Source organism: Octodon degus, unplaced genomic scaffold, assembly GCF_000260255.1.
Source record: "Octodon degus isolate 3935 unplaced genomic scaffold, OctDeg1.0 scaffold00109, whole genome shotgun sequence".
In the NCBI taxonomy this organism is placed as follows: Eukaryota; Metazoa; Chordata; class Mammalia; order Rodentia; family Octodontidae; genus Octodon; species Octodon degus.
In genome coordinates this window covers 8,372,679-8,396,400 of record NW_004524685.1, presented here as the reverse complement: position 1 = coordinate 8,396,400, position 23,722 = coordinate 8,372,679, and the positions used below count along the sequence as shown (strand labels likewise).

Sequence of the window (23,722 nt, the reverse complement as noted above, 5' to 3'; positions counted from 1 at the left end):
TACAGGTACCCTAACAGTGAATAGTGAGCCTGAAAACATCAGAAGGTAAAAGGTATTCTTTGTAATATTTTATAACTTCATTCTACCTCTTGTTGTGATTGTGCATGACTATATCAGAAGATAAAATCGTATCTATGATACTTTGTAACCACTCGTTACCTCTTACTTGCTATGGCATGTAGATATATTAGATATTCCTTAAATATTTTTCAGTTTCTTCTCTTACATGAGATGCACTTTCCTAAGCAGTATCATTAACTTTAATTATTTAATGTTTGGTAAGACTGAAATATTTTGCTACACTGTTATCCTACGCCTACAAAATGAATTACATGACTGAACTCAAAAGTTATTTGGGTTTTTCCTTCATCTTCTAGAGAGAAGTATTTGGCTTTGTTTCATTTCCCCTTCCCTCCCGTTTAGGGTAGTAAGATGCTAAGTTGGTGCCTGTAATCCCAGCAAGCTAGATTCCTGAAGCCTTGTATTTCAAGTTCAAGTCTAGCTCAGGGCGATTTAGTGACTTAGTCCTTATTTCTAAAAGAAAAGGAAAAAAGGGGAAAAAAAAAAATAGGCTGTGGAGGTAGCTCAGTGTGACATCCTGGTTCAGTTCTCAGTCCTGAGGAAAAAAACAAAGAGTTTTAAAATATTGTCTACAGTTCAGTCTTTTGCCCCATTTTTAAATGAATTTATGTGACGAAAATTTTTAGACCTGTTTTGTACCAGTAAGGCAGGATTTAAGATTTTGTGTTCAGATTTTAAAAATAAGATGTTTTACAAATACTAATATCAGAAATGATACTTTTATTCTAATATTTAACATGTTATGAATTATCAGATTTGTTTTAGTTACATGTGGAATTCTGTTGTTCAGTGTGATACTGTATATGTTAGAATAGTTAATAGAGGGATCCATTTGTTAATATGGTGGTCATAAGCTTGCAGACCTGATGTAATATACGGAAATCACACACAGGTGATATGCCAAGTTAGAGGCTTGTTAGAAGTGTAGTCACAATATGAAAAATGCTTAAATATATAGGATTTGAGGCTGACTGCCTAACTGCTTTTGTATTTCTTTTACCGTTAGTATTAATTCATTAGTATTATACCATAATTGATTACATGTAAATTGTAAAACATGCTTATACTCCTCAATTTTCTCTAATAAAATTATATTTATTACTTTCTTGTGCAGCCACTTGTCACATGCACCAAGGGAAGCACAGTCTAGTTTGACTTTCACAGTCCTCTAAAAGTTTAGACTCGATTTCATGAATCAAGATACTGATATATTCAGCCCTGGTTTTATGTCTTTATTCATTTGTTTGTCCTAGTTTTATACTTTTTTAAATAATTGAGTCCCTTCTGTAGGGCTTTTACTATATTAGTCTGATAGTTGGTTCTTTCAAGACTAATTTCTTGGGCTGGCGAGGTGGCTCAGCAGAATAAGCACCTGCTTAGGCAAGCATAGGGTCTGGGGTTGATCTCTGGCACAACATGCTGCGCGGTCCCACCCTCGGGGTGCTGAGCCAGCCACCAAGACCAGGCGTCGTGGCACGTCCCCGTAATCCCAGCACTGGGGAGGCTGAAACAGCAGGAGGATCACAATGACTGTGAGCTGTGTAGTGAGACCCTATATCAAACACATTAGAAAGAAAAAAGAAAGAGAGAGAGAGAGACACATTTAGTTTCTTTTTTTGCATTTAGTGTGGGGGATACAGGGACTACAGGGTCTCACTACACAGGTAGGACTCGTAGTGGTCCTCCTTTTTTCAGCCTCCCAAGAGCTGGGATTACGGGCACGCATCCCCACACCAGGTGTCAGTCATCGTCTCAGTGCACCCGGGGACTGGGCCGGCATGGTTCCCAGGGATGGAACCCCGGCCACTGCGTCAGCCTCGCCAGGCACTTTAGCCTACTGAGCTATCAGGCGGGCCCAAGACTTAATTTCTTGCACTTCCTATTTGTGTATGTGTATAGCAAAGTGCGTGTATACATTTCAGAGTATGTGCCTATGAGCAATTTTAAAAAGTAGAAAGAACATTTTTAATACTTGGCACATTTTTAATACTTTGCTTCTAGATATTTATGTATATTTTCAGGATCTGTCCTCTTCCCCTCCATTTTACTCTTATATCGTATTCAAATTGTTATATAAATGTTATTATAATCTCTTGTTCTGCTTGCTTTACCTTATTAATGTATAAACTCTCAGCACATTAAAAAAAAAAAAAAAAAACCCTGCAAACATTCCATTTCATTGCGTTGTACTCGTATTATAAAGGAAATACTTCCTGCGTTTACCAAGATTCTATAAAGAACATCTGGACTGATTTATAGAACTTAAATAAATAACTTGCCCAGAACTTTGGGACTTTTGATGACTTCAATGAAACAGCAACAACAACAAAACCCCGAGACCATCCTATTATGGAATTGTATGTCAGGCACTTTCTCCATTAGGTTAGTAGCATTTTTTTAAATGTTACATGTCAGAGAGTTCTGACCCAGAGGACCAGAGGGGCTCAGAACAGTAAAGCTGAGTTGTGCAACGTGTTCTAGGGGTTGTGCTCAGTGCTTTAAGTGCGTTCTGTCTTGCAGGCTCTCACGCGAGGGTGAGATTTACTAGCTTGGTATCTGGTACTCAAGAACGTAGACAGTGCCTGTCATAGAAAACATAACACAAATCAAGATTTAAAGGGTAAAATTAAAAATCTGTCTTTTGGCTTGTTTTAGTATGCTGTCAAAACTTCTGGCTTTGCTCTTCGGTTTATGATTTTATTTCTGCTCATAGTTCATTTTCATATTTGCAATTTTATTTTATAAGTCTATCATCAAGTAGCCTGGTGAGGTGTTCTTTTTGCCCAATATGTAGTGAGTATGTAAAAAAATACATATGTATGATGTCATAGTTGAAAATTATCCACTATTTTTTATGTCTAATGACCACTTAGTTTGGCTCATTGTACAGAGATTACAGTCTAAAGCTCATAAAACTTTTATAACTATCCAGTAACGTAGAACAACTGAGTGTCAGTTGAAATTTTTGGTTTTATGAAGATAGTTACTTAAAGAAAATTGGTTTTGTTTCTGAAGTAAAATTAAATTATGTCATACAACTTTCGTTCCTTCTGTTTTACAGGTGCAACAATCGAACACAGTGTATAGTAGTGACTGGGTCAGATGTATTTCCTGACCCATGTCCCGGAACCTACAAATACCTTGAAGTCCAGTATGAGTGTGTCCCTTACAGTAAGTACGCAGTTTATATTTTTCCACTTTCTCCAGCATTCCTCATTGATGCTGAAAGACTACACATGTGAAAGAAGCATATGTTTATGGCCTGCAAGACCATTATGCATGCAGAGCAGCAACAGACTCGGGACTCCAATTAGCTTCATGAAGTGTGGAAGGAAGCCATAGTGCGACGCTGGCCAAGTGTCTGTCTGTGTTCTTAAGTGTTTGGCTTTTAAGGCTAGTGTTTCTCCAGAAAACAAACTTGAATTAGCTATTCAATAGGACAGATAGAAATCTGTACTTTTGCCCAATACCAGTTGCTGACAAATTGGTCTGGCTCACAGTTTTCTAAAGAAAGAATTGACTTCAGTTTTAATCGTGAGCTACTTGAATGGCTACCTGCTGTCCTGGTAACTTTAGTGCCTGCTGAAAGCTACTGTTGCAGAAACCGAGGCAAGTATTGCTGTTTGTGTTCCGTGTTTTTGAAGGGAACATTGCCTTACCAGGTGCAATGATGAAATCTTGATGCTTTTTTTAAAAAAAGAAGCTGAACAAAATCTCTTGTACATACGTTCATTTTGTAATACAATTTCTAAGGTCTTACAGATAAATATTTAAAATCCCTCTGAAATTTTTATCGGTAGGGTCCAGTTAATACTCTCCTGCTGTGTAGTTTTCCTTCCAAAACGCAAAATGCATACCTCTCCATTATAGTCTATACTTTTGATTTGATGTAAGTTTAACATTTTGGACAACTTAAAAGTTTAAATATATTACCTGATTTTCAGGTAGCTTGTGAGCATTTTTTTTTTTTTTTTTTGGTTTTTTTTTTTTTTTTTTTTTTTTTTACTTTTTAGATTGGAAAACAATAGTCATGTCACAATAATTCATAGCCATTTTAATTAAATATTCTAGCAGCCCATAGACTGATTGGAGTCAGTTTTTGTACACTTTCTCTTTAAAATACCAGCTGCAGCAGAATCCCATAATGCACCACGACTGTCCACGCAAACACTCAGGAAACTGAGACAAGAGTGTCACTTGAGACCAGGGGTTTGAGGCCACCCTGGGCTGCATGGCAAGACCCTGTCTTCAGAGGAAAAAAAAATAAAACCCCCCACACACCATGTACCACAGTTTGACAGATACTCTACACCCAGTCTGCTAACAACACGTTCTCCCACTGCGGTGAAGGCGCCCTCTGTCCCAGTTTTGACAAATTGGCTTCTTGTGGTATCAGTTAAAGGCCAAACACAGATTGTCTTTTCTTTCCATCCCTGCCCTGTGTCCTGTCCCTGTGTTACTGTGAGATGGATGCGTTTTGTGTCTTCAGTTTTTTCTGTACCACTGTAGGATGGGACGCCCACAGCGTGCACCGATCCTTGTGCCGTTTTTCCCGTGTGTAGTGTTGGCGGCTCACATAATCGTTCTCCTGTGCCGCTGAGCACGGTGTGTTCACTTGAGCTAACCAAAATTTTGTTCCATGAAGTCCCTTTCCCTTGAATTCAGCTTGGTTTCTGTCCGCAAGTTAGAGAAGGAATACAGCATCCATTGCAAACAGTGGCGGCAGACAGACCTGCCAAGAATCGTGTCTTTCTGCAGCCAGTTCCTGTCACCTAGAGTGTAGACCAAGAACAGAGGAAGCAGATATTATTTTCAGACTCTTAAGTAATTTCTTGCGCTGTTATGAAGGGAAAAAGTGGATATCTTCTGGGACATCTAACTTTCAAAATTTTACTTTTTCAGTTCTCCAGAAGTATTGTACATGCGCACTACACTTGCAAATAGCTATTCTCAGAGAAGTATTTGTTCTTTTTAGTTTGTGTCCTTTACAACAAAAAGTCAACCCAGTAATTCATTTGTTGTTACCTTTCTAGATGTTTGTACGAGGCAGAAATAAACTCTTTGGCTTTGTTTTTTAAGCCATTCCTTGCTAAAGAATAGAAGTGATTATAATTCCTATATACCGTACAGTAGTGACACACTATGAAATTGTATGATTTCAAATAATATTAAAATGTAGTGAAAAGGGTCTTTTAGATTATTCTGGCCTTATGTACAATGATATATTTTCTAACTCTTCCTATGTTTTTGCTGTTTATTTTCTTACGCATCTGCCCATTTATATCCATTACTTACAATGCATTTATTTCAAGCCTCTAGCTTTCACTTCACCATTGTTTTAATAATGCGCTTGTATTTTGTACCATTTGCATATCCCTTGAGGCTATTTAGTTAATAAAATTTGTCACCATCAGATAACAGTATGTATTTTGTGCCACTTGGCTTTATATCAGTTTCTAGCTGCAGCAAATCCTCCAGTATCTTGTAACTTACACACCCAAAATTGTTTTTATCCTATTGTGAAAACAGTTACAGAAATTTTCTATGACTTCAAAAACTTGAGAATAAATTTCCTGGGCAGAATATGTGAGAAACAGTGTCCTTTGCTATGAGCACACATGCATTACGTGCGCCTTACGTAGCCAAGAGCGTGTCTGTTTCAAAACTGCACCTAGAGCCTTCGTTACCGTTGAAAGTTGCATGGGGTGTGTCATTAAAAGAAGTCATAGAATTGCAGAGGATCAAGGAGGACAGTCCATTTGTAGTTTTGCATCCTCCAGATAAGATTTGGCTTTTATTTTTGTACCCTTATTTCAAATTACCATTTTATATAGAATATGAGCTGCAAGTTTTACTTGAAGAGAAAATAGCCTTTCCTACTACCAGTGGATGAAGTCATTATCAATGTGAGATTTTGAAAAGTAAAATAGTGTGTCACTTCAGATACAGAGTATGTAGGCCACAGTTAGTTCTGAGCAGTTTCCTGTCTTGTATTTCTATGTAGTCCTCCACTGATTGATGTTGGTGGGTCCTGTATATGTATGTTCGGTTTACAGAGAAGTAAATGTATTGTGATGAATTAATTTATACAGTCTCTTAAGATAAGTTACAGTATCTATTTGGCATGTGATAAGAATGCTCATTTCCTTAATTTCCTGCATTTTACAAATATTTTTTCTAGTTGCTTAAATTTTTCCTGACTCAGTAGTTTTCTGTGTTTTGGGTTTTCTTAAATTTTATTATGTAGGGATTTTGTTGTTGTTGTTTTTAAAGCTCCATATTTTAATGTCATTGATCATGAAAAGTTTTTTATTTGTTCTCTTTTTTTTACATTTGGTGCTACTTCTGAGTTTCATCAGAGTTATACGTTGTATAAAATTTTATGTGAGTTTCTTTTTCTTTAAGTTACTTTAGCTAAATCACAAATAAATGCACACTTCTTTATTTGATTATTTTGCTTAGTAACTACACTGTCATTTTTAGCATATCGAATAAAATACAGTCTAGTCCCTGTCAGTGAATAGGAAATATAAAATGTCCATCTGCAACCTATATTGAGTAACATTTTACAATTTATTATTCCTATTATTTATTTTAGTGAATCGTACTTTCCTTAGGAAAAGAACGTACAGCTGTATATAAAAGTAGTCGAAGAGTCATAGTGCTAGTGATCTCGCCCACCACACCCTCCTGCTGTAGATTCTAAGCGTGTGTAATATTGCTCTTGACAGAAGAGTAATTTCAAGGACAATAACTCCGCATTTTCCCTGTTCGCCAGACAGAGTCAGAATTACATGATGTAGAACACAAGTGTGTTTCCTGAAAGTGTTAAATAGGCCAAGTTGGATAGCGGAGAACATGGCTTAATATAGAAGTTTCTATGCTACTTCTGTGGCAAAAAGTATTTGTAAACTTTGTTTCTCCAAAGAGGTTTGGGAAGGTTGATATTTAACCTTTGTGAGTAATTGTACTTTAAAAGTTGATCGAGCTCATTTCTTAATGAAACATGAAAGTGTAGTTTTGTTTGGATACGCAGTAGAGGGAAACATTTTAGAGCTGGTGCATTTTAGAGGGAAACACACAGGCATCCATCTAGTCCATTTGATGAAATTCAGGCAACATACTTCAAAGTGTACATTAAATACCTAAAATACTATTTTATGACTTCTGGTTATCAGAGTACTATTTCCCAACAAAGATCTTCCATAGCACCTTGCTTAATTGCATAATGCATTTTTTAAACCTATAGGGTTTTTTTTTTTTCTTTTTACTTCATATAACTGTACTAATCAGGTTTGTTTTATGAAAGCATTTACCTTTTATGGGGTCAGTGGAGTCAAGGTATTTGCTTTGAATGCTTGGTATGATTGTCGTTGCATGCTGGCTTGCTTTCTGTGTCAATTTATGATCGTAGAAAATGTCATAATAAGCTAACCATAATTCTTTCTTCCTTTTTCTCCTTGCCTACTGTGCTTGCTTTTCCCTTGTATGTATTTTGCTTACTTTTTTTATAGACTTAATACTATAAGTTTGATATATATTACATAGAAAATTAAATTATGTGATAAAATTATATGTAGATCTAAGTAAATACATTTACCAATTCTTAGTGGACAGGAAAGGCATTGGCTTATCTTATCCTTCAAAATCCCTAGTGGGGCTGAAGGAGATTTATATATTCCTGAAAAGGAGGCATTCGTTTTAATGTTGAAGATGTACTTTCTATACATAGAAAAAAATATGCAAATAATTGAAACATATTCTGAGATACAGATTTCTATATTTTGTCATACATACATCCATATCCTGGAAGAAATATAATTATATTCTTGAACTCAACCTCAACTCGGAAATTGAGTTACTTTTATAAATGTGTTTTCCTGTTGTTATGCTTTTGTAATTTTTAGTCAATTTGATAAAGAGTTTGCATAAGATAAATGGGGACAGGACACCTGTGCATGCATTTACGTCTGTAGCATACATACAGAAAGGAAAACTTGCTAAGAATTGCTGAGTGACTCTGGAAAGGCAAGAGTATGGATCGCATGCATTAGTGAAGAGTTTCATTATTTATTCAGGTTCACTAAGTGAAGCAACATGCCAACATATTTGTATTGCCTCCTTAATCTACTAAAATGATTGATCCACGTTCTTTTATGTAACTTTAGAATCTTTTTCCTGCTAGGTTTTTCCTGTGTGTTTTTCTCTTTATCCAAAGTAGTACAGCTACATATTCTTCCTATATTTAGCATCTATTACGAATTCAATCTTAGACTAATAGTCAATTTATTTTTAATCTTTTTTCTTTTTCCCTTGCACCTTTTTTTATTTTTCTTCTGATGCTTAAAATAGAAGTGGAGCAAAAAGGTAAATAATGTATACAGTCTGAACCCCAGCTCCTTGTTATGTGCCTTATGGATGTTAACCTCCTCCCTCCCCTTTCCCCACAACTCTCCTGTATTAAAATAATCAGCAGGATCTCATAAATGCACCTCCTAAAGAACTCGACTGTTTACAATGAAATTATATGACTCTAGATCTGGTGATGGGGTAAAAATTGTGAAGTCGGCGAGGGGGAGCCACCCTTTCTCTGTTCCTTTCTTCCCCTTTGATCTCTTGTTCTGACACCCTCGGATATTTTCTTATTATTAAAGTGTCATCCTGCCTGGCTTCCAGAACCCACCCCATAGCATGCCATGGTGACAGGGGCTCCTGGTCGTCCATCTCTGCTTTCTTTGTATTTCCTTTTCTCTGCTCCTAATTGCATTTTTTTCAATTTTTTGTGTTCTTTAAATCAACGTAGCTTTTACTTGTAAAGGTTCTAAGTAAGCCTTCGCTTGGGGATTTTCTGTTTGGTTTTACTTTCGGGAGCTCATAGGTGGGCTTGAGGGGCTGGAGCATATAAATATTGGAATAAAGTAAAATATTTATACACCGTAATCCATAAGTTCTGAAAGTTTTAAAGCATCTGTCATCAAATTGTATGATTAAAAATATCGAAATTTTTTAAATTCTCCAGCTTAATTATAAATGACCTTGAACTTAGGTTTTAATTGTGGAAATAATCCCTGGCCACTTTGGGGGGGTGCCACATGGTTAAGGCAGCTTCAGGGAAGACGGGTAGTACTTCTGTTAATTAGCAAGTTTGGCCTCATCGAGTGCTAATAAAATAAATTTTCCTTTTTTTGATTTGTGATCAATAAAAATCATGCTTGCCCATGTACGTTTTTGACTTGACTTCATTCTTGTCTTTTCTCTGTGACTATTAGTTTTTGTGTGCCCTGGGACCTTGAAAGCGATTGTGGACTCGCCATGTATATATGAAGCTGAACAAAAGGCAGGTGCTTGGTGCAAGGACCCTCTTCAGGCAGCAGATAAGATTTATTTCATGCCCTGGACTCCCTACCGCACTGATACTTTAATAGAGTATGCCTCTATAGAAGACTTCCAAAACAGTCGCCAAACAACGACATACAAACTTCCAAACCGCGTAGATGGTACTGGATTTGTGGTCTACGACGGTGCTGTCTTCTTTAACAAAGAAAGAACAAGGAATATAGTGAAGTTTGACTTGAGGACTAGAATTAAGAGTGGCGAGGCCATAATTAACTATGCCAACTACCACGACACCTCACCCTACAGATGGGGAGGGAAGACTGATATCGACCTAGCAGTCGATGAAAACGGCCTGTGGGTCATTTATGCCACTGAACAGAACAATGGGATGATAGTCATCAGCCAGCTGAACCCGTACACACTCCGGTTTGAAGCAACGTGGGAGACTGTGTATGACAAACGTGCCGCCTCAAATGCTTTTATGATCTGTGGAGTCCTCTATGTGGTCAGGTCAGTTTACCAAGACAATGAAAGTGAAACAGGCAAGAATGCAATTGATTACATTTACAACACCCGATTAAACCGGGGAGAGTACGTAGATGTTCCCTTCCCCAACCAGTACCAGTACATTGCTGCGGTGGATTACAATCCAAGAGATAACCAGCTCTACGTGTGGAACAATAATTTTATTTTACGATATTCTCTGGAGTTTGGTCCACCTGATCCTGCCCAAGGTGAGATTATTTACTTGGTAAAGCTTATGTTACATGTCAACAGCTTACTTGTATAGGACTTCTCAGTATATTTCGGGTTTTTTTTTTTAATTTTTTCTTTCTTTGTGTCTCACAGCTAATGCACAAGACATAAGGGAGAATATTTTAGCCTTACAGTGTTTTATTGAGCTTTTTCTTTCTGAATTTCTTCATTAAAACATTAGCTTCAAGAAATTATAGCATCATTATTCAGTCTAGTTTTTTATTGCTAAAAATATAATAGCATCTATAAACCTGTTAGCCTTTTTCCCCTACCTGACTTCTGAATTGATTACAATCTATGTGCAGACCTTTTAACTTCTTGGCGCCAGTGGTTAAAAGAAATGTGTGTGTTAGGAAGTCCCAAGAGAATGGCGAGTTTTGATGTACAATGGTAGGTATAAATATTTTCAAGTTCTGGCATCTGTTCTCTGGAAAGGAGAGGAAATCTCCCAGATTACTTCTGGTTGGTCATGTAAAATTGTATCTTCATTTCCTGTTAAAATCATGACAGTTTGAAGTCAGTGTTTCTGTGATTTTAACTGTCACATACTGATTGAATATTAAGAGAGTCCTGGTGATGATTTATGATGACAGATGTGTGAGCACTTTTGATTTGTGTTCTCTTCAGGTATTTTTCCAGACCATTGCTTTATAAACTAATGCTAAATTTTTGGACATATTTTGACTATGGTTATCAAATGAGTTCAATTCTGTGAGAAATAGTTTGTGAGGAAAGTTAAATTATTAAAAGTAAAATTACTTCATACTTACGATACAAGAATAGCCTATTAATGTTTGAGTATAGAGCTGGTAGTAATTAAGTCTTTTCTATTGGAATAATCCTGTTTGTGGGTTTAAAATAGGAATTAGTATTTCAGTGTACTGAGTTAATTGGAAATTTCAAATTGTGAAGTTCAAAATTTTAGAAGTTGGAAATTTGGGGAATAAGTCAACCTTTACAAAAGAGTGCAACAGCTGGCCTTTCTGCTATGAAAACAAGGTATATGCACTTAAATATACTCATATCTCCAAATATATACCCAGTTCTATTTTCATTTATGGTGTTAATTCTAAATATTGTCATATGATCAGGACCTCAGAAGGATAAATTATACCTTTTCTAATTGGATTTCTAACTTGACCCTGTATAGAATACAAAACCATGCGAGTTTTGTTTGAACAGTAAGCAATGTTGACATGGACCTATTTTTTTCCCAAAATTGTGTATACCTAGAGTTTTCTTAAAACTATAGCAGTAATAATCCCTTGTTAACTTTTTAATATTCGAATCTTCTTTTAGAGCATAAAATCTTTACTGATCGTATCTGAGAATCATTTATTTTAAAATTTATACATACAGGATCTTCTTTCCCCTGACGCCAGCTACGTGGGAAGTCTCGTCTCTCCTATTTTCCCCGTAGCTGCTGCGTTGCTCCTCCTTTCTTCTGTATGTTTCTCCAAAGTCAAATTTCACAGACTTCAAGCCGTTAGCTAAAATTTTATTGATCTTGTGTTAACCATTTTTAACCTGCATTACCCTTACAACTGCGGCATTTTGTCTTGCGTGGCAGGAAATCTTTCCTGCTCATTAGGAATAAAGAGAAGGAAAATGCTTTAAAAAGGAGCAACTTCGTAATCAGCCAACACATGAAGGATCGTGAATAAAGTTCAGATTCAATTCAATAGAAAGTCATTAAGCCCCCTACTATCCACGAAGTCATTATTAAATGTAACGTCATTCTCTACATGTGGTATATATTCCAGTAAATATTTTGATGCAATTCAGATGAAAGTCTTTGGTAATTTAGGAGCTCTGTGGAACAGCAACTTTCACCTTTGAAAATTAATATATCTTCCTCATATATACAGCAAGTGTATACTCCTACATTGGTGTTTTCAGGTCTAAAATAAAGATTTTTATAAGCATTCCCAGAACATGCAAATTCATGTTGACCCTTTACCAAGCCCTAAGTAATGCGAGGTTTCTTCTGACCTAATTTCCCTTGGTGCTGTTTGACCCATATTCTTATTCTGTTCCTCCCTCTAATTTATCTTTCTATGCTTTCAGAAGCACCAGTATCTTTCTTTCGAGACATACGCTATCTACACGCCTACAGTTGGGGCTTTGCAGAGGGATTCTGGCCAGTAGATGCAAGTCAGGCCAATACACTTCTGTCAGCTTTCCAGAGGCAAGGTCCAAGAAACAGAGCAGACTGACTTATTTGGCTAAAATTCAGACCTAAAGTCTGTGAACCCGATAGGCTCCCGGCAGAGCCTTCGAATCGGTCCTGTCACTCTGTTTGGGATCTCTTCCTAGCAAATTACCTGCTGCATGTGTGGCCACAGTGTACATAGGGTATGAATTGCCCCTCCTCTCATTCTTCACTACAGAAACTTACCTTGCAGATTAGCTTTCCTGATGCTTTCTCCTGTTTATAAATTCAAGCATTTCCGTTTCTAGCAGCACAAACATTATTTCTATACTGTGATCTTTTTTTTTCTCTGAATTTCTAGCTTTATTATGTCATGCCTGAGTAGTGTATTTGTTCCATTCTTCTAAACTAATTTTTCTTTCTCACCTACCTCTCTCTAGCTTGTTTGAGGAAAGAAGTCTTTCTCTGGCCTGTTTTAATTCTGTTGCATGTGTTAGTCTGCACTGGTGTGTTTTCACTTAATCTGCCTACAGATTTGCTATCCACAACGTTAACAACCAAATATGGTATCTGTACTAAATATGTCTGAGCTTGAGTGTAAGGTAAGGTACTTTGATAATACAAGGGAAAAAGATTAACCAAAGAGCCAGCTTTGTGTATACAAGAAGTACGTAGCAAAGACTTTTCACTGATACCCTTTTCACTGATGATGGATGCTCTCTTAAGGAATGATGTTTGCGCGCGTTGAGTGAGAGTAAGGTTAGTGAATGCTCAGTGTTGTTCGTCAGGCTACAGCCTCACTTCATCCAGTGAGCAATGGTCTATTACCTTTTATAAATAAAGTCCTCAAATTCCTTACTGCGGGAGGAACGGGGTAGTAAAGAGCACCTTAGCATAGTACCGCTGAACCATTCTGGGTACCTGTTGAAATCCTCTTCAGTGCCTGTCTGTTGCAATTCTGTTGAGATCACTGAACTCACACTCAAATGGTAAATAGTAGACAGAATGCTAGCAGCTCATCTGAATGTCTGATGCCTAATCCCAGTAAATAGCAGTTCGTTACTGCAATTAGTATAAAAGGGATCATCTTTAAATTACAGTTCTGTTGTGAGCGGTCATGTTTTCTGCTACTTTCCATAAAATATTCTTTTCTCTCCCCACCCTCCCCCCAGAGCTGGGGATTGAACTCACGCCCTTGCGCTTGCCAGGCAAGCACTTATTCAACTGAGCTGTTTCCCCAGCCCCCATATAAAATATTCTTGAGTTTTGCACCTTTGCCATTAAGTCGTTGTTAAACTTTTCATTATTTATTGATCTAGTTTTATATAATCTTCCAAAAACCTTTTTTAGAGATTTATACAATGCAGTGTTGGCTAAATATTCAGAATATGGGCAAGTGGCTTTGTAGGATCTGAACTTGGAAGTCTGTCAGGATCTTTTGCTTAGAAATGGAACATCCAAACATTAAATAAAGAGTGTGGAGAAGCAGCCTTGAACAGCAGATCACTCACATTCTCCGTGGCTCAGTTTCCACAGCCATGGAAGGGGGGTGATTCTCTGCCTAGCTTCTGGGGTCTTGGGAGGACCCACGAAGCGGCCTGGTAGCCGTGATGGCGCACGGTGCAGCGGCTGGCAGGTAGATGCCAGAGGAGTGCGGGCTTTCGCCGCTGCCAGGTGCCTTTTAGGCCCTTCCATCTGCCTGTAGGAAGCATAATAATTTTTAGAAAGACCTTCATTTCTTGCTTCAGTGCACAAAGAACAACAAAAACTGCTTGCCTTGACTTCCTGCTGAATTTAAGTTTTGCAAAATCTCAGATTCTAGCTTGTCCTGCTAAAGGATTCAGAAGAGTGTCGATTCCATTCTCAAGTCTTCTGAGAATGAGAAGGTACAGAGAGGAAAACTCATGAGCAAAAAAAAAAAAGGAAATGTGACTAGAATGTTGCATGAGCTTTCATGCATTTAGTGGGAATCATTTCATCATTTAGCTTCACTCGGTCATTATCAGTCTTTAACGATGCCCGCGAGCAGATCGCTCATTGTAGTGTGAGTACGTATTTCAGTGATTCAACGTGTGAGGTGCTGAGGGCCACACGGGGCGGTGCCCCTCCGCGCCGCTCGCTCCTCCTCCTCCTGTCCCCTGTGCTCTCACCCTTCATTTCCCGACAAGACGTGATTCAGCAGGCCTCATTTGACGCTTCGGCAGAAGATCGTGATGCTTTTGACAAATGTTAATTGAGAAAGCGGTGAAAGCGTAGCGGCATTGTAATCAAAAGAAAACTACAGAGGTTGAACAGGATGTCAGGCAAGTGTTCTGCAGGAAAAGATAGACAGGCTTGGATCACTTTCTGTAGCAGCAGCAGCCGGGCCGGCATGATGTTTGACCGAGGTTCCTAAGCATCTCTCATATGGTCAATAAATTAAGCCTTTGAAATACAACATGTTCTTAAGAAGCTTCTGTTGAGAAGGAGAAAAGGAAATAGAATATGGGTAGTATGTATTTCTAAGGATAATTTTGTCAGTACAAAAGACCTAGCAATAGATACTATTTTTTTTTATAAACTTCGCATGCTTTTAATCTGAAGTATAAGACAAACACTTGTGAACCAGAGTTTACAATATTAAAGATACTGGTGATAATGTGAACTTATTTTCTAATAAGTTTGAACATTACACCTTGTTTCTTGTGTACAGACTAAATAATGTAATGTTTTTATAAGATTTTTTAAATCTCTTTTTATTTCGCTGTACTTAGAATCACAATTAAACTATCATGTAAAGTTTTAAGAGTCGTTCTATGAATATTGACAAAACTTCAGTGTAATTGCTAACAGATTTGACAGATTCTTTTATTGTTGCTTAGTTGTATGATAATGAAGAAAGCATTATGTCTAACCTAGTTAATGGAACTGTTTGAAACTAATATTGCAAGATAAAAATAACCTTCAAAAAATTTGAAATATGTATCCAGAGTTCCTTTATGTTCTCGGTTAAGGGTCAGTAAAATATGTGTTCCAGTGAAGCGTGATTTGATTGCACTGTGTGTCTTGCTAAGAAATTTGCTATCACTTTTTGACCAGAACTAGCAGCTTCTTCCTATCTACTTTTCCAAAGGGGATGATGACCAAGCCTGGGACGTTTCCTTACTAACGCAGAACAGGCATGCCAGGTTGATCTTCTGTTTGGTCTAATCAGGCATGCTCCAAACTCTGTCAAGCAACAGTGGCTGCTGAGTGGAAAGATGTCCCTGTATTTATTTTCCTGAAAGATGTAGAATGGGTGACTTTAAATCTTTTTTATTGTCCCAATTATATATAGCTGTCAGCCTTTGTCAACAATTTGGATTTGTTTATAGAGTATAAGTTTCCATAGGAATTTTCCTGCATTAAGCTACCCTTTATTTCCTATTACACGCCGTGAGATTATATTTCAACTGCACTATCAAATATTTCAATGAGAAACAAGGACAGAATCATGCTGCAGAAGTTACAGCAAATTCAAACTACCATCTTTTAGGCAGTACAGTGAATAAATGGGAAATAATGAAGAGAATTGTTCTCCTTCCCTCCTGGCCGTGTCAGAAATTCTGTTTGTTGTGGGGGACATTGTGGCGGGCAGCGTGTTGTGTGTCTGCGCAGGTGCACGTTCACATGTGCATGCCTGTGAGGGTACCTGTGTCTGAGATTAATGCACTCATCTTTTTTCCATAGTGCCTACCACAGCTGTGACAATAACTTCTTCAGCTGAGCTGTTCAAAACCACAGTGCCAACCGCAAGCACTACTTCACAGAAAGGCCGCTCGAGCACCACTGTAGCTGGATCCCAGGAAGGAAGCAAAGGGACAAAACCACCTCCAGCAGTTTCTACAACCAAAATTCCTCCTGTAACAAATATTTTTCCCCTGCCAGAGAGATTCTGCGAAGCATTAGAAGCGAGGGGGATAAAGTGGCCTCAGACACAAAGGGGAATGATGGTTGAACGGCCCTGTCCCAAGGGAACAAGAGGTATTTCCGTTAAAATAATATGCGTACATTTATAAATTTAGTAAGTAGGCTCTGAGTTACCTTCAAGGAATTTTATAGGAAGAAAGAGAATTTATAGCAGCTAGTTTTGTTACTTTGGTAATATAGCATCTGAATGCAACTTAAAGGATTGGTAAAGTATAAAAGTCAGGTACTGTCTTAGCCCTCCCTCTTAAAGGGCTAGGTCAAGTCAAAGATTTTGTGCAAGGGCTCAGAGGGGCCTTCCAGCTGCCTCCTCATTCCTGGCCTTGCCTTGGCCGAGTCCCAAGAAAAGCACGGGCTTCTTGCTTGTTTGCTGTAAATGTCTGATATTTCTGTACTTACTTTATAATCACTGCTTACAATCGGCGTTTTCCTCTCCTTTTTTTGTCAGTTATTGTCAACTACTTCCATTAGTGTTTATTTAAAATTTAACACACAGTCTAGGATCATCCTAGCCGATTTCCCGAATGCATGCAGAAAAATGGTTTCAATTTCGCTGCTGTTTTCTACATCTGTTGCAGGGACTGCCTCGTATCTCTGCATGGTTTCCACTGGAACATGGAACCCTAAGGGCCCCGATCTTAGCAACTGTACCTCACACTGGGTAAATCAGCTGGCTCAGAAGGTTGGTTGGATCACTTTAATATGATACACATTGGTGATGTAGGGCTTTGATGTCTAGCATAAATAATTTCATTTTGTATATTAAAACGAGGTTCATTGCTCTTTGTTCAATGTAAAAGAAAAAACATAGGCATGGTTTTATCTGTTCACTATTTATTGAAAGCTACATATGTTTCAGGCTTTTCTGTTTTCTATGTTAAGCTTTTTAATGAATACATACTTGTTTAATTTCATTCATATTTAGTTTGCCCTGCTTCTTTTGATGTTCATAAGACACATAGTGCATTGGCCTTATAAATCAAGTATCATTAAGTTTGTAACCAGATTCACAGAATGCAAGCAGATGTTTATATCGTACGTGAGTATGATGCCAGGAGTAGAATGATGCCTTTAAAAGGCATCAGGAACTTGAATATTGAAGTACAATGCAGTGCGCTTTCATATTCTTCGCTATCCACCCCTGAAGGAAAAAGACTAGATAATAACCCTCTGTTTCACACCGATTCACTTCTGATTTAAGTTCTAGATCATGGGCATAAACAAGAGTTTTAAATAATAATTTTAAATGTGTATAGTGAAATGCGGGAACTGCCTGAGAATTTTTGAGAAAGTGGGGTTTTTTTTTGGGGGGGGGGGTTTAATTTGCCTTGTGATTCTTTTAAGTGTCTGGTTAGGAATTTCTTTTGTGTGCTGAGCATCTAAAATGCTTTAATCTTCTGAGATGAAGAAAAAGTTACTGTCTCAATTAGTTGCAGATTTTAGCATCGTTGCAAAAATTTCTCTTTTTCACCACAACAGAAGTGCTCAAGGGGACCTAGAAGCCACAAGCAGAACAGGAAATCTTACTAAGATAACGCACGTTGTCATTTCAGATCAGAAGTGGAGAAAATGCTGCCAGTCTCGCCAACGAATTGGCTAAACACACCAAGGGGCCGGTGTTCGCGGGCGACGTGAGTTCTTCGGTGAGGCTCATGGAGCAGCTGGTGGACATCCTGGACGCGCAGCTGCAGGAACTGAAGCCCAGCGAGAAGGATTCCGCCGGAAGGAGTTATAACAAGGTAGGGGAAACGCTTCCCTGTTTTACACGAGATATTTTGAACGGCAGCTCCCCACGATTGCAGCAATCAACTGCCAAAGCCCTGGCCCCCTGGACATACTTTTAAAACCAAAACTTGCTTCCTTTCCCAAAAGAAGAGCTGTGGTTTAGAGAGCAACAGTGTCTTTATGAACCGATGTAAAGAATACTGATTCCCTAGGGGACCCCAGCTGCTGGCCAGCCGCATCCCTGACTGTGGTCAGCACTCTGGTCTTAGCATGCGCTCGTGGCACCTGCAGAAGTCTGTGTCACGCAGCTGATACTGTGCTGCAGCTGGTACGGCTGCAGGAAAGCTGCGACACATGTGCGGCTCAGGTTTCCCTGCAAGGAGAATTTGTATCATTGCTATTAATTTTTCCTGCTGTGACTAAAATGTGATAGGAAATAATACTGTTTATATTACATTCATTTGGATGCCAAAACTGTGGCTAATATGGTTTCCCAAGGTTGACCAAAAAAAAATGAGCTTTTTAAAAAAAAGAACTGCAGTTTGTATTTGATCCCTTTTTCCTTTTTTCCCCTTGGCCAACATGCTTTGGCTTAATGTACATCTCATAAAACACAGCTACAACGTGTAAGTAAATAACCCGGACAGTTAGTGTAGAGCCACCGACATCCAGAGGACGCCTGTAAATAATGGACTGAACTCTGGAACGCCAGCTTATTTTTTGAGGATTTCTCCCTTCCTCATTTTCAACAGGTATAATCTAACCTCTGGTTTTCTTTTCTTTTACTTAAAAGCTCCAAAAACGAGAGAAGACATGCAGGGCTTACCTTAAGGTATCTCTCCTGTGCTGTCACCCTGCTTTCTCCCTCTTCAGCTACCTGCCACGCTTTATCATCTTGCTGCATGGCCCAGTGTGTTTCAGTCTTTGATAATTATATAATATGCCCCATATCAGCTGTGCCAGTGTTGGCTTTTCACAGGTATATGACTCTTCAGAATGAGCATTTAATTGATTTTAATGATTTTTGCTGTTTTTCCATTCATCCAAAAATATCAAGAATTTTAACAAACTATCCTCTGAATTGGAAAGCAATCATACAGTCTCAGACGTTTTCTCCCGTCGTCCCTGGACTTAATAAAAACAGCTCGAGTCAAACAGCTATGATATACTCTTGGCAGTTTATCCTATCAAAGACTGTGTAGTCATAATGTATGTGCATGAAAAAGTCACTGCTTTCTTATCTCTGTGGCATACTCTTCAGTGAAGTAGGCTCTGTCCTGAAAATTTGATGATTCTCTTCTAGCAGCAGGTTGATGTGGGATGGGTTACCAAAAATGAAATCAAATGTGACGGTGAACGATCAGCATACGTTGCGTAAGGGCTTTAACTGGCTAATAAGAGCAGAGAGTCGCTGTTAGGTTCAGAATCTTTTTCCTCTTCAGTTTTTTTTTCTTCTTGGTACGTATATCCAACTAACGGGAAGTACGCTGAGGCTAACAGTAGAATTACGCTGCGCTAATTCTGGATGCTAGCTCAGAATATTAATACCAAATTGCATTTCATTTGGATCTGTGAATTTTACAAGTTTCGTCTCAGGGTTAGCAGTGTCCTAATCTTACTCTCCTGGGTACCATTATTGTGATAAACCAGAGCTTCAAGAATTGTTCTGTATGCCATGCCAACAAAGAATTTTTATAGTTTCAAACACAGGGGTTACTCAGAAACCATAACGGCATTAATTTTGTTTGGCAGAGTGTAGGAAGGAATAAAAAGAATGGCATCTCAGTAATAAAAGATACTGTCAGACCTGAGACCTTTTGTAAGGATGTACCTACTTTTGGAGGGGACAAAGTCTACTTTCAAGTTGTCCCTTTTTAGCCTGTTTCGTGGGGCTGAGAAATAATTGCTGCAATCTATAGAATTTTTCTTACACAAATGTTCAGATCACCTTTAAGCTATTAGTTAATGTGTAAAGTAAAATAATTGGTACGTTGTCCCTGACATACATTTCAGTAGGAAAATCATAGTTTTTTGTTTGTTTGTTTTGTTTTTTTCCCTTAGCAAGAAAAGACTGCTTCAGGGATATGATTAGGCTAGCGATCATTTGGATCCCACTAGAAAAGTACAAATGATAATAAATAAGATTTTTTAAATACTGAAGCATGCCATCAGGGAGCTACGTGTATACATAGTAAATTTGGGTATGACCTTAATTTCTGACCAGTGTCATTTTCAGAATGTCTCAGATAAGCCTTTCTGTTCAGATAAGACTAAGAAAACTCCCTCAGTCGCACCTCAGAAGCTGCCTTACCCTGTACGAGTGAAGCGAGTGCCTTCCTTGTGACAGAGGATTCATTTGTAACTGAGATGCGAGGCTGCACTCTGCCTTGCTCGGTGACACGCGAATGGAGCCTCGGCAGACCCATTTCCATTCCACTCTGGTTGGTGGCTGCAGCAGTGGCCGCGGGAACATGGTGACTAATCGTCTCCCACTAGAGGCAGAGAAGAGCGCCGCTTGAAAGCGTCTTCCACCTGCCAGAGGGGTCGTGAGGCTTACAAGGCAGACAGAACGAGGATATTAAGATGGATTGAGCCAATTAATCTTACTCTGACAGAGGCCTCAAACAGATTTTTCCTGCCCATTTCAATATCCTACCCTAAACTAGCAATATATATATAATGTTCTTTTTCCTAAGTGATCACCAATAGGTCAACAGTTCATTTTGGGAACTTAATAATATAGGTTATGACTAGGTAAGTGAAGTGTAAATAAGTGTAGTCATTTCAGCTGCCTGGGTTCTACTCAGGGCATAAGCACAGCAAGACTCAAGATGATCCTGCTGCAAAGCTGACTGCATTATTCTTTTATTTATTTTTGCAGGATAATAAGTTGATCTCATACTTACATGAATGTTTGCAGTTTGGATGTTTTTGATGACTTTAAAAGCTTCTATTTTCCTTAAATTACCAGTGCAGACATTAAATATTTTTCTTAATTTCTCTGAGAGTAGACTTTTTTTTTTATAAATTACAGTATATTTTTCCCCCTGGACAGGGAACTGGAAGGGTGAAAATGTTAGCAAATAACTTTGAAGCTATCTCTTTATTTATCAAATAATAATGAATAAGTTAATGTCCATCAGATACACTTTTAGTTACTATTCTAATTTAGGTTCCAAAAGGCAACATGATTCAAGTTTCAGGAATAAGTGTTAGTCTGCTTTAGAGACATCAGAGTTTTCTATTTAGAAGATTCAGCTCTTGACTTTAAACATTATTACCTTAGTAGTTGTAACCCTAAATGAAAAAGTCATACCTCAGATTGAGAGCTACTGATATTTGTTGTATTTTTCTTCCAACTGCTGAGGTCTGATTAGGTAAACAGATTTTATCCCCCCCAACACCAGGAATTGAACTCAGGACCTCAAGCTTTGCCAGGCCGGCATTTTTGCCACTGAGCTCTATCCCTGGCCCCTGAATAGGTAAATAGAAACAGGCCACCTTTCTACTCATACAGTACCCAAGTCACAGCCCACTTGTCCTTAGTATGAAGTGACCAGGTCTGTGCAGGTTGGCCAAGTATTTTTCCGTTCTTGACGTTAGAGTAGATCATAATGACAGATAAATTTTACAGTCGACACCAGTCAGTGATTGAAAATCACCATACTCGTAAAAGCAGTCAGCTTTCATGACCATTTTCTGATGGATGCAGGCAATTGTCGACACCGTGGACAACCTTCTGAGGCCTGAGGCTTTGGAGTCCTGGAGACATATGAATTCTTCTGAGCAAGCACATACAGCAACGATGTTACTCGACACCTTGGAAGAAGGCGCTTTTGTCCTCGCGGACAATCTCTTGGAACCCACAAGGGTCTCGATGCCCACAGAAAATATTGGTAAGTCAATCAGTGATCAAGTTTAATTTTAACTTAGAACATAGATGTTTGAGAAAATGACTTTTTTTTTTTTTTGAGTCTGTTGTCTCCTAGTGCTGAACTTCTCTTTGGTTAGTTTATTATTCTATTTTTTATTTAATTTTAATTTTTTTTTTTAATGTATTTGGTACAGGGTCTCACTGCGCAGCTCAGACTCGTAGTGATCCTCCTGTCTCAGCCACCTCAGCATTGGGATTACAGGCATGCACCACCACACCCTGTTTCAGTGGCCAACACGGTGGCACGGCATGTGGTACTAGGGATCAAACCTGGGTCCTTGCACTTGCCAGGAAAGCACTTAGACTGCTGAGCTCTATCCCCGGCCTGGTCAATGTATTTTTGTCTGTTAGGAGAAAAAAAAATTTGCTCATACTTAATAAAATTAACGTGCAACCAAAATTTACTATATACCTAAAAAATTGGTTTTATGGGTACTTTTTTCCAATTGAAAAAAATCACAAAAGAAGTGGAAGAGCATTTAATGGCCAAAATATGGATTCTGTAAGTGAGGAAAAGTGCTTGTATGAAAGCAGGGCCAAGGTTTTCTGTTTCATGTGTCTCTAATGAATTGAAATGACTTATGGCATGTGCTGTCCCACTCAAATGGGTTAGCGCACAGGAATTGAGCAAAATGTTTGTACCAAACAAAACTGCCCTCGGGTAGAAGCGTGATTGGTGGCTACGTCACTCCTAACGCAGGCTTGCTGCTCACGTTTTGTACGTTGGAAAGGAATACTTCAGTTGTTTTGAAGCCTAATTCAGAAGTTCAAGGCTGCCCCTGAATGATAGTAACTCACTGTTGAAGATACTTTCCAGAAGTACATTTTATTAATTTAGGCGTGGCCAATTTAGGATTGCTACTCACAGGGGTGGAGGAACCCTGATGGCGTGTGCCGTATCTCCTCGTAAAGTAAAAAGTTTCCTAAGCACGCTTTCCGGTGCACACGCACGCGCACTCGTGAGGGGGACACAGGCTGCTCGTAAGGCCGGGGACAGGAGATGCTGAGCGAAGCCTTTTTGTCTAGAAGCTACGTCACTCGCCTAACTGTGTTTGCAGGTGTCATATGAACTTACACAAACGAAGGGAAATTATGGTGTGTCAAAATTGGATCGAAATCATTTTACACTACCTGGATTTATGGTTTCTTTTAAATAAGTGAACTTTTCACAAGAAATGTTCATACTTTTTCCTGAGGTGTGGTGTTGATAGCTCCCTTAGTAGCTCAAAGTAAATGAAGTCAAAATAATTTGGTCTACCACAACCAGAGGCACCTTGTCACAAGGAAAAGAAGTTTTCAGAAGAGGTTTAGTAGTAAAACAATGTGATCAAAACACCCCTCTTTATTTTTGAGGTTGATTTAATTATTAATCTAATAAAATTCCTAAGATATGCATGGAACAGTTTAAGTATTTCCGGAGACCTGTTCTAGGGTAGAGGGGTTTGGATTTGGTCATCTTAGAAACTGAGTTATGGAAGGCCGGCCAGGTAGGTTGGTGGATTAAAGCGCCTCCTTAGGCTGGGGGTTCAACCCCCAGAACTGCTGTGCTGGCCCCACCCCCAGGGAACCCAGAGAGGGTGATTGAGACTGGGTGAGGTGGCTCAATCAGCTACTGTAATCCCAGCACTTAGGAGGCTGAAAAGCAGGAAGGATCACTAACGTCCAGTCTATGTAGTGAGACTCTGTAGACCCTGTACTAAATACAAAAAAAGAAAAGAATGAAAAAAAAACTGAATTATGGAGAATTTGTTTTTGTGACTTAGTCTATTATGACATCATATTATTTGCTAAAG

General features: G+C 38.6%; 1 protein-coding gene across 11 annotated transcripts in view; it reads left to right on the top strand.

Moving 5' to 3' along the window:
- Positions 1-23,722, top strand: part of Adgrl2 (adhesion G protein-coupled receptor L2) — a 228,560-nt gene that overhangs the window by 169,469 nt on the left and 35,369 nt on the right. For 8 of the 11 annotated variants that reach the window (XM_023699056.1, XM_004639303.3, XM_023699057.1 and 5 more), the window contains exons 4-10: positions 3,143-3,252; positions 9,351-10,151; positions 16,034-16,327; positions 16,849-16,952; positions 17,824-18,009; positions 18,789-18,827; positions 21,708-21,891. In XM_023699056.1, the coding sequence (XP_023554824.1) occupies positions 3,143-3,252; positions 9,351-10,151; positions 16,034-16,327; positions 16,849-16,952; positions 17,824-18,009; positions 18,789-18,827; positions 21,708-21,891 (1,718 nt within the window). The remainder of the gene's footprint in view (positions 1-3,142; positions 3,253-9,350; positions 10,152-16,033; positions 16,328-16,848; positions 16,953-17,823; positions 18,010-18,788; positions 18,828-21,707; positions 21,892-23,722) is intronic. The other 3 variants (XM_023699064.1, XM_004639304.3, XM_023699063.1) reach the window with 1 other exon arrangement.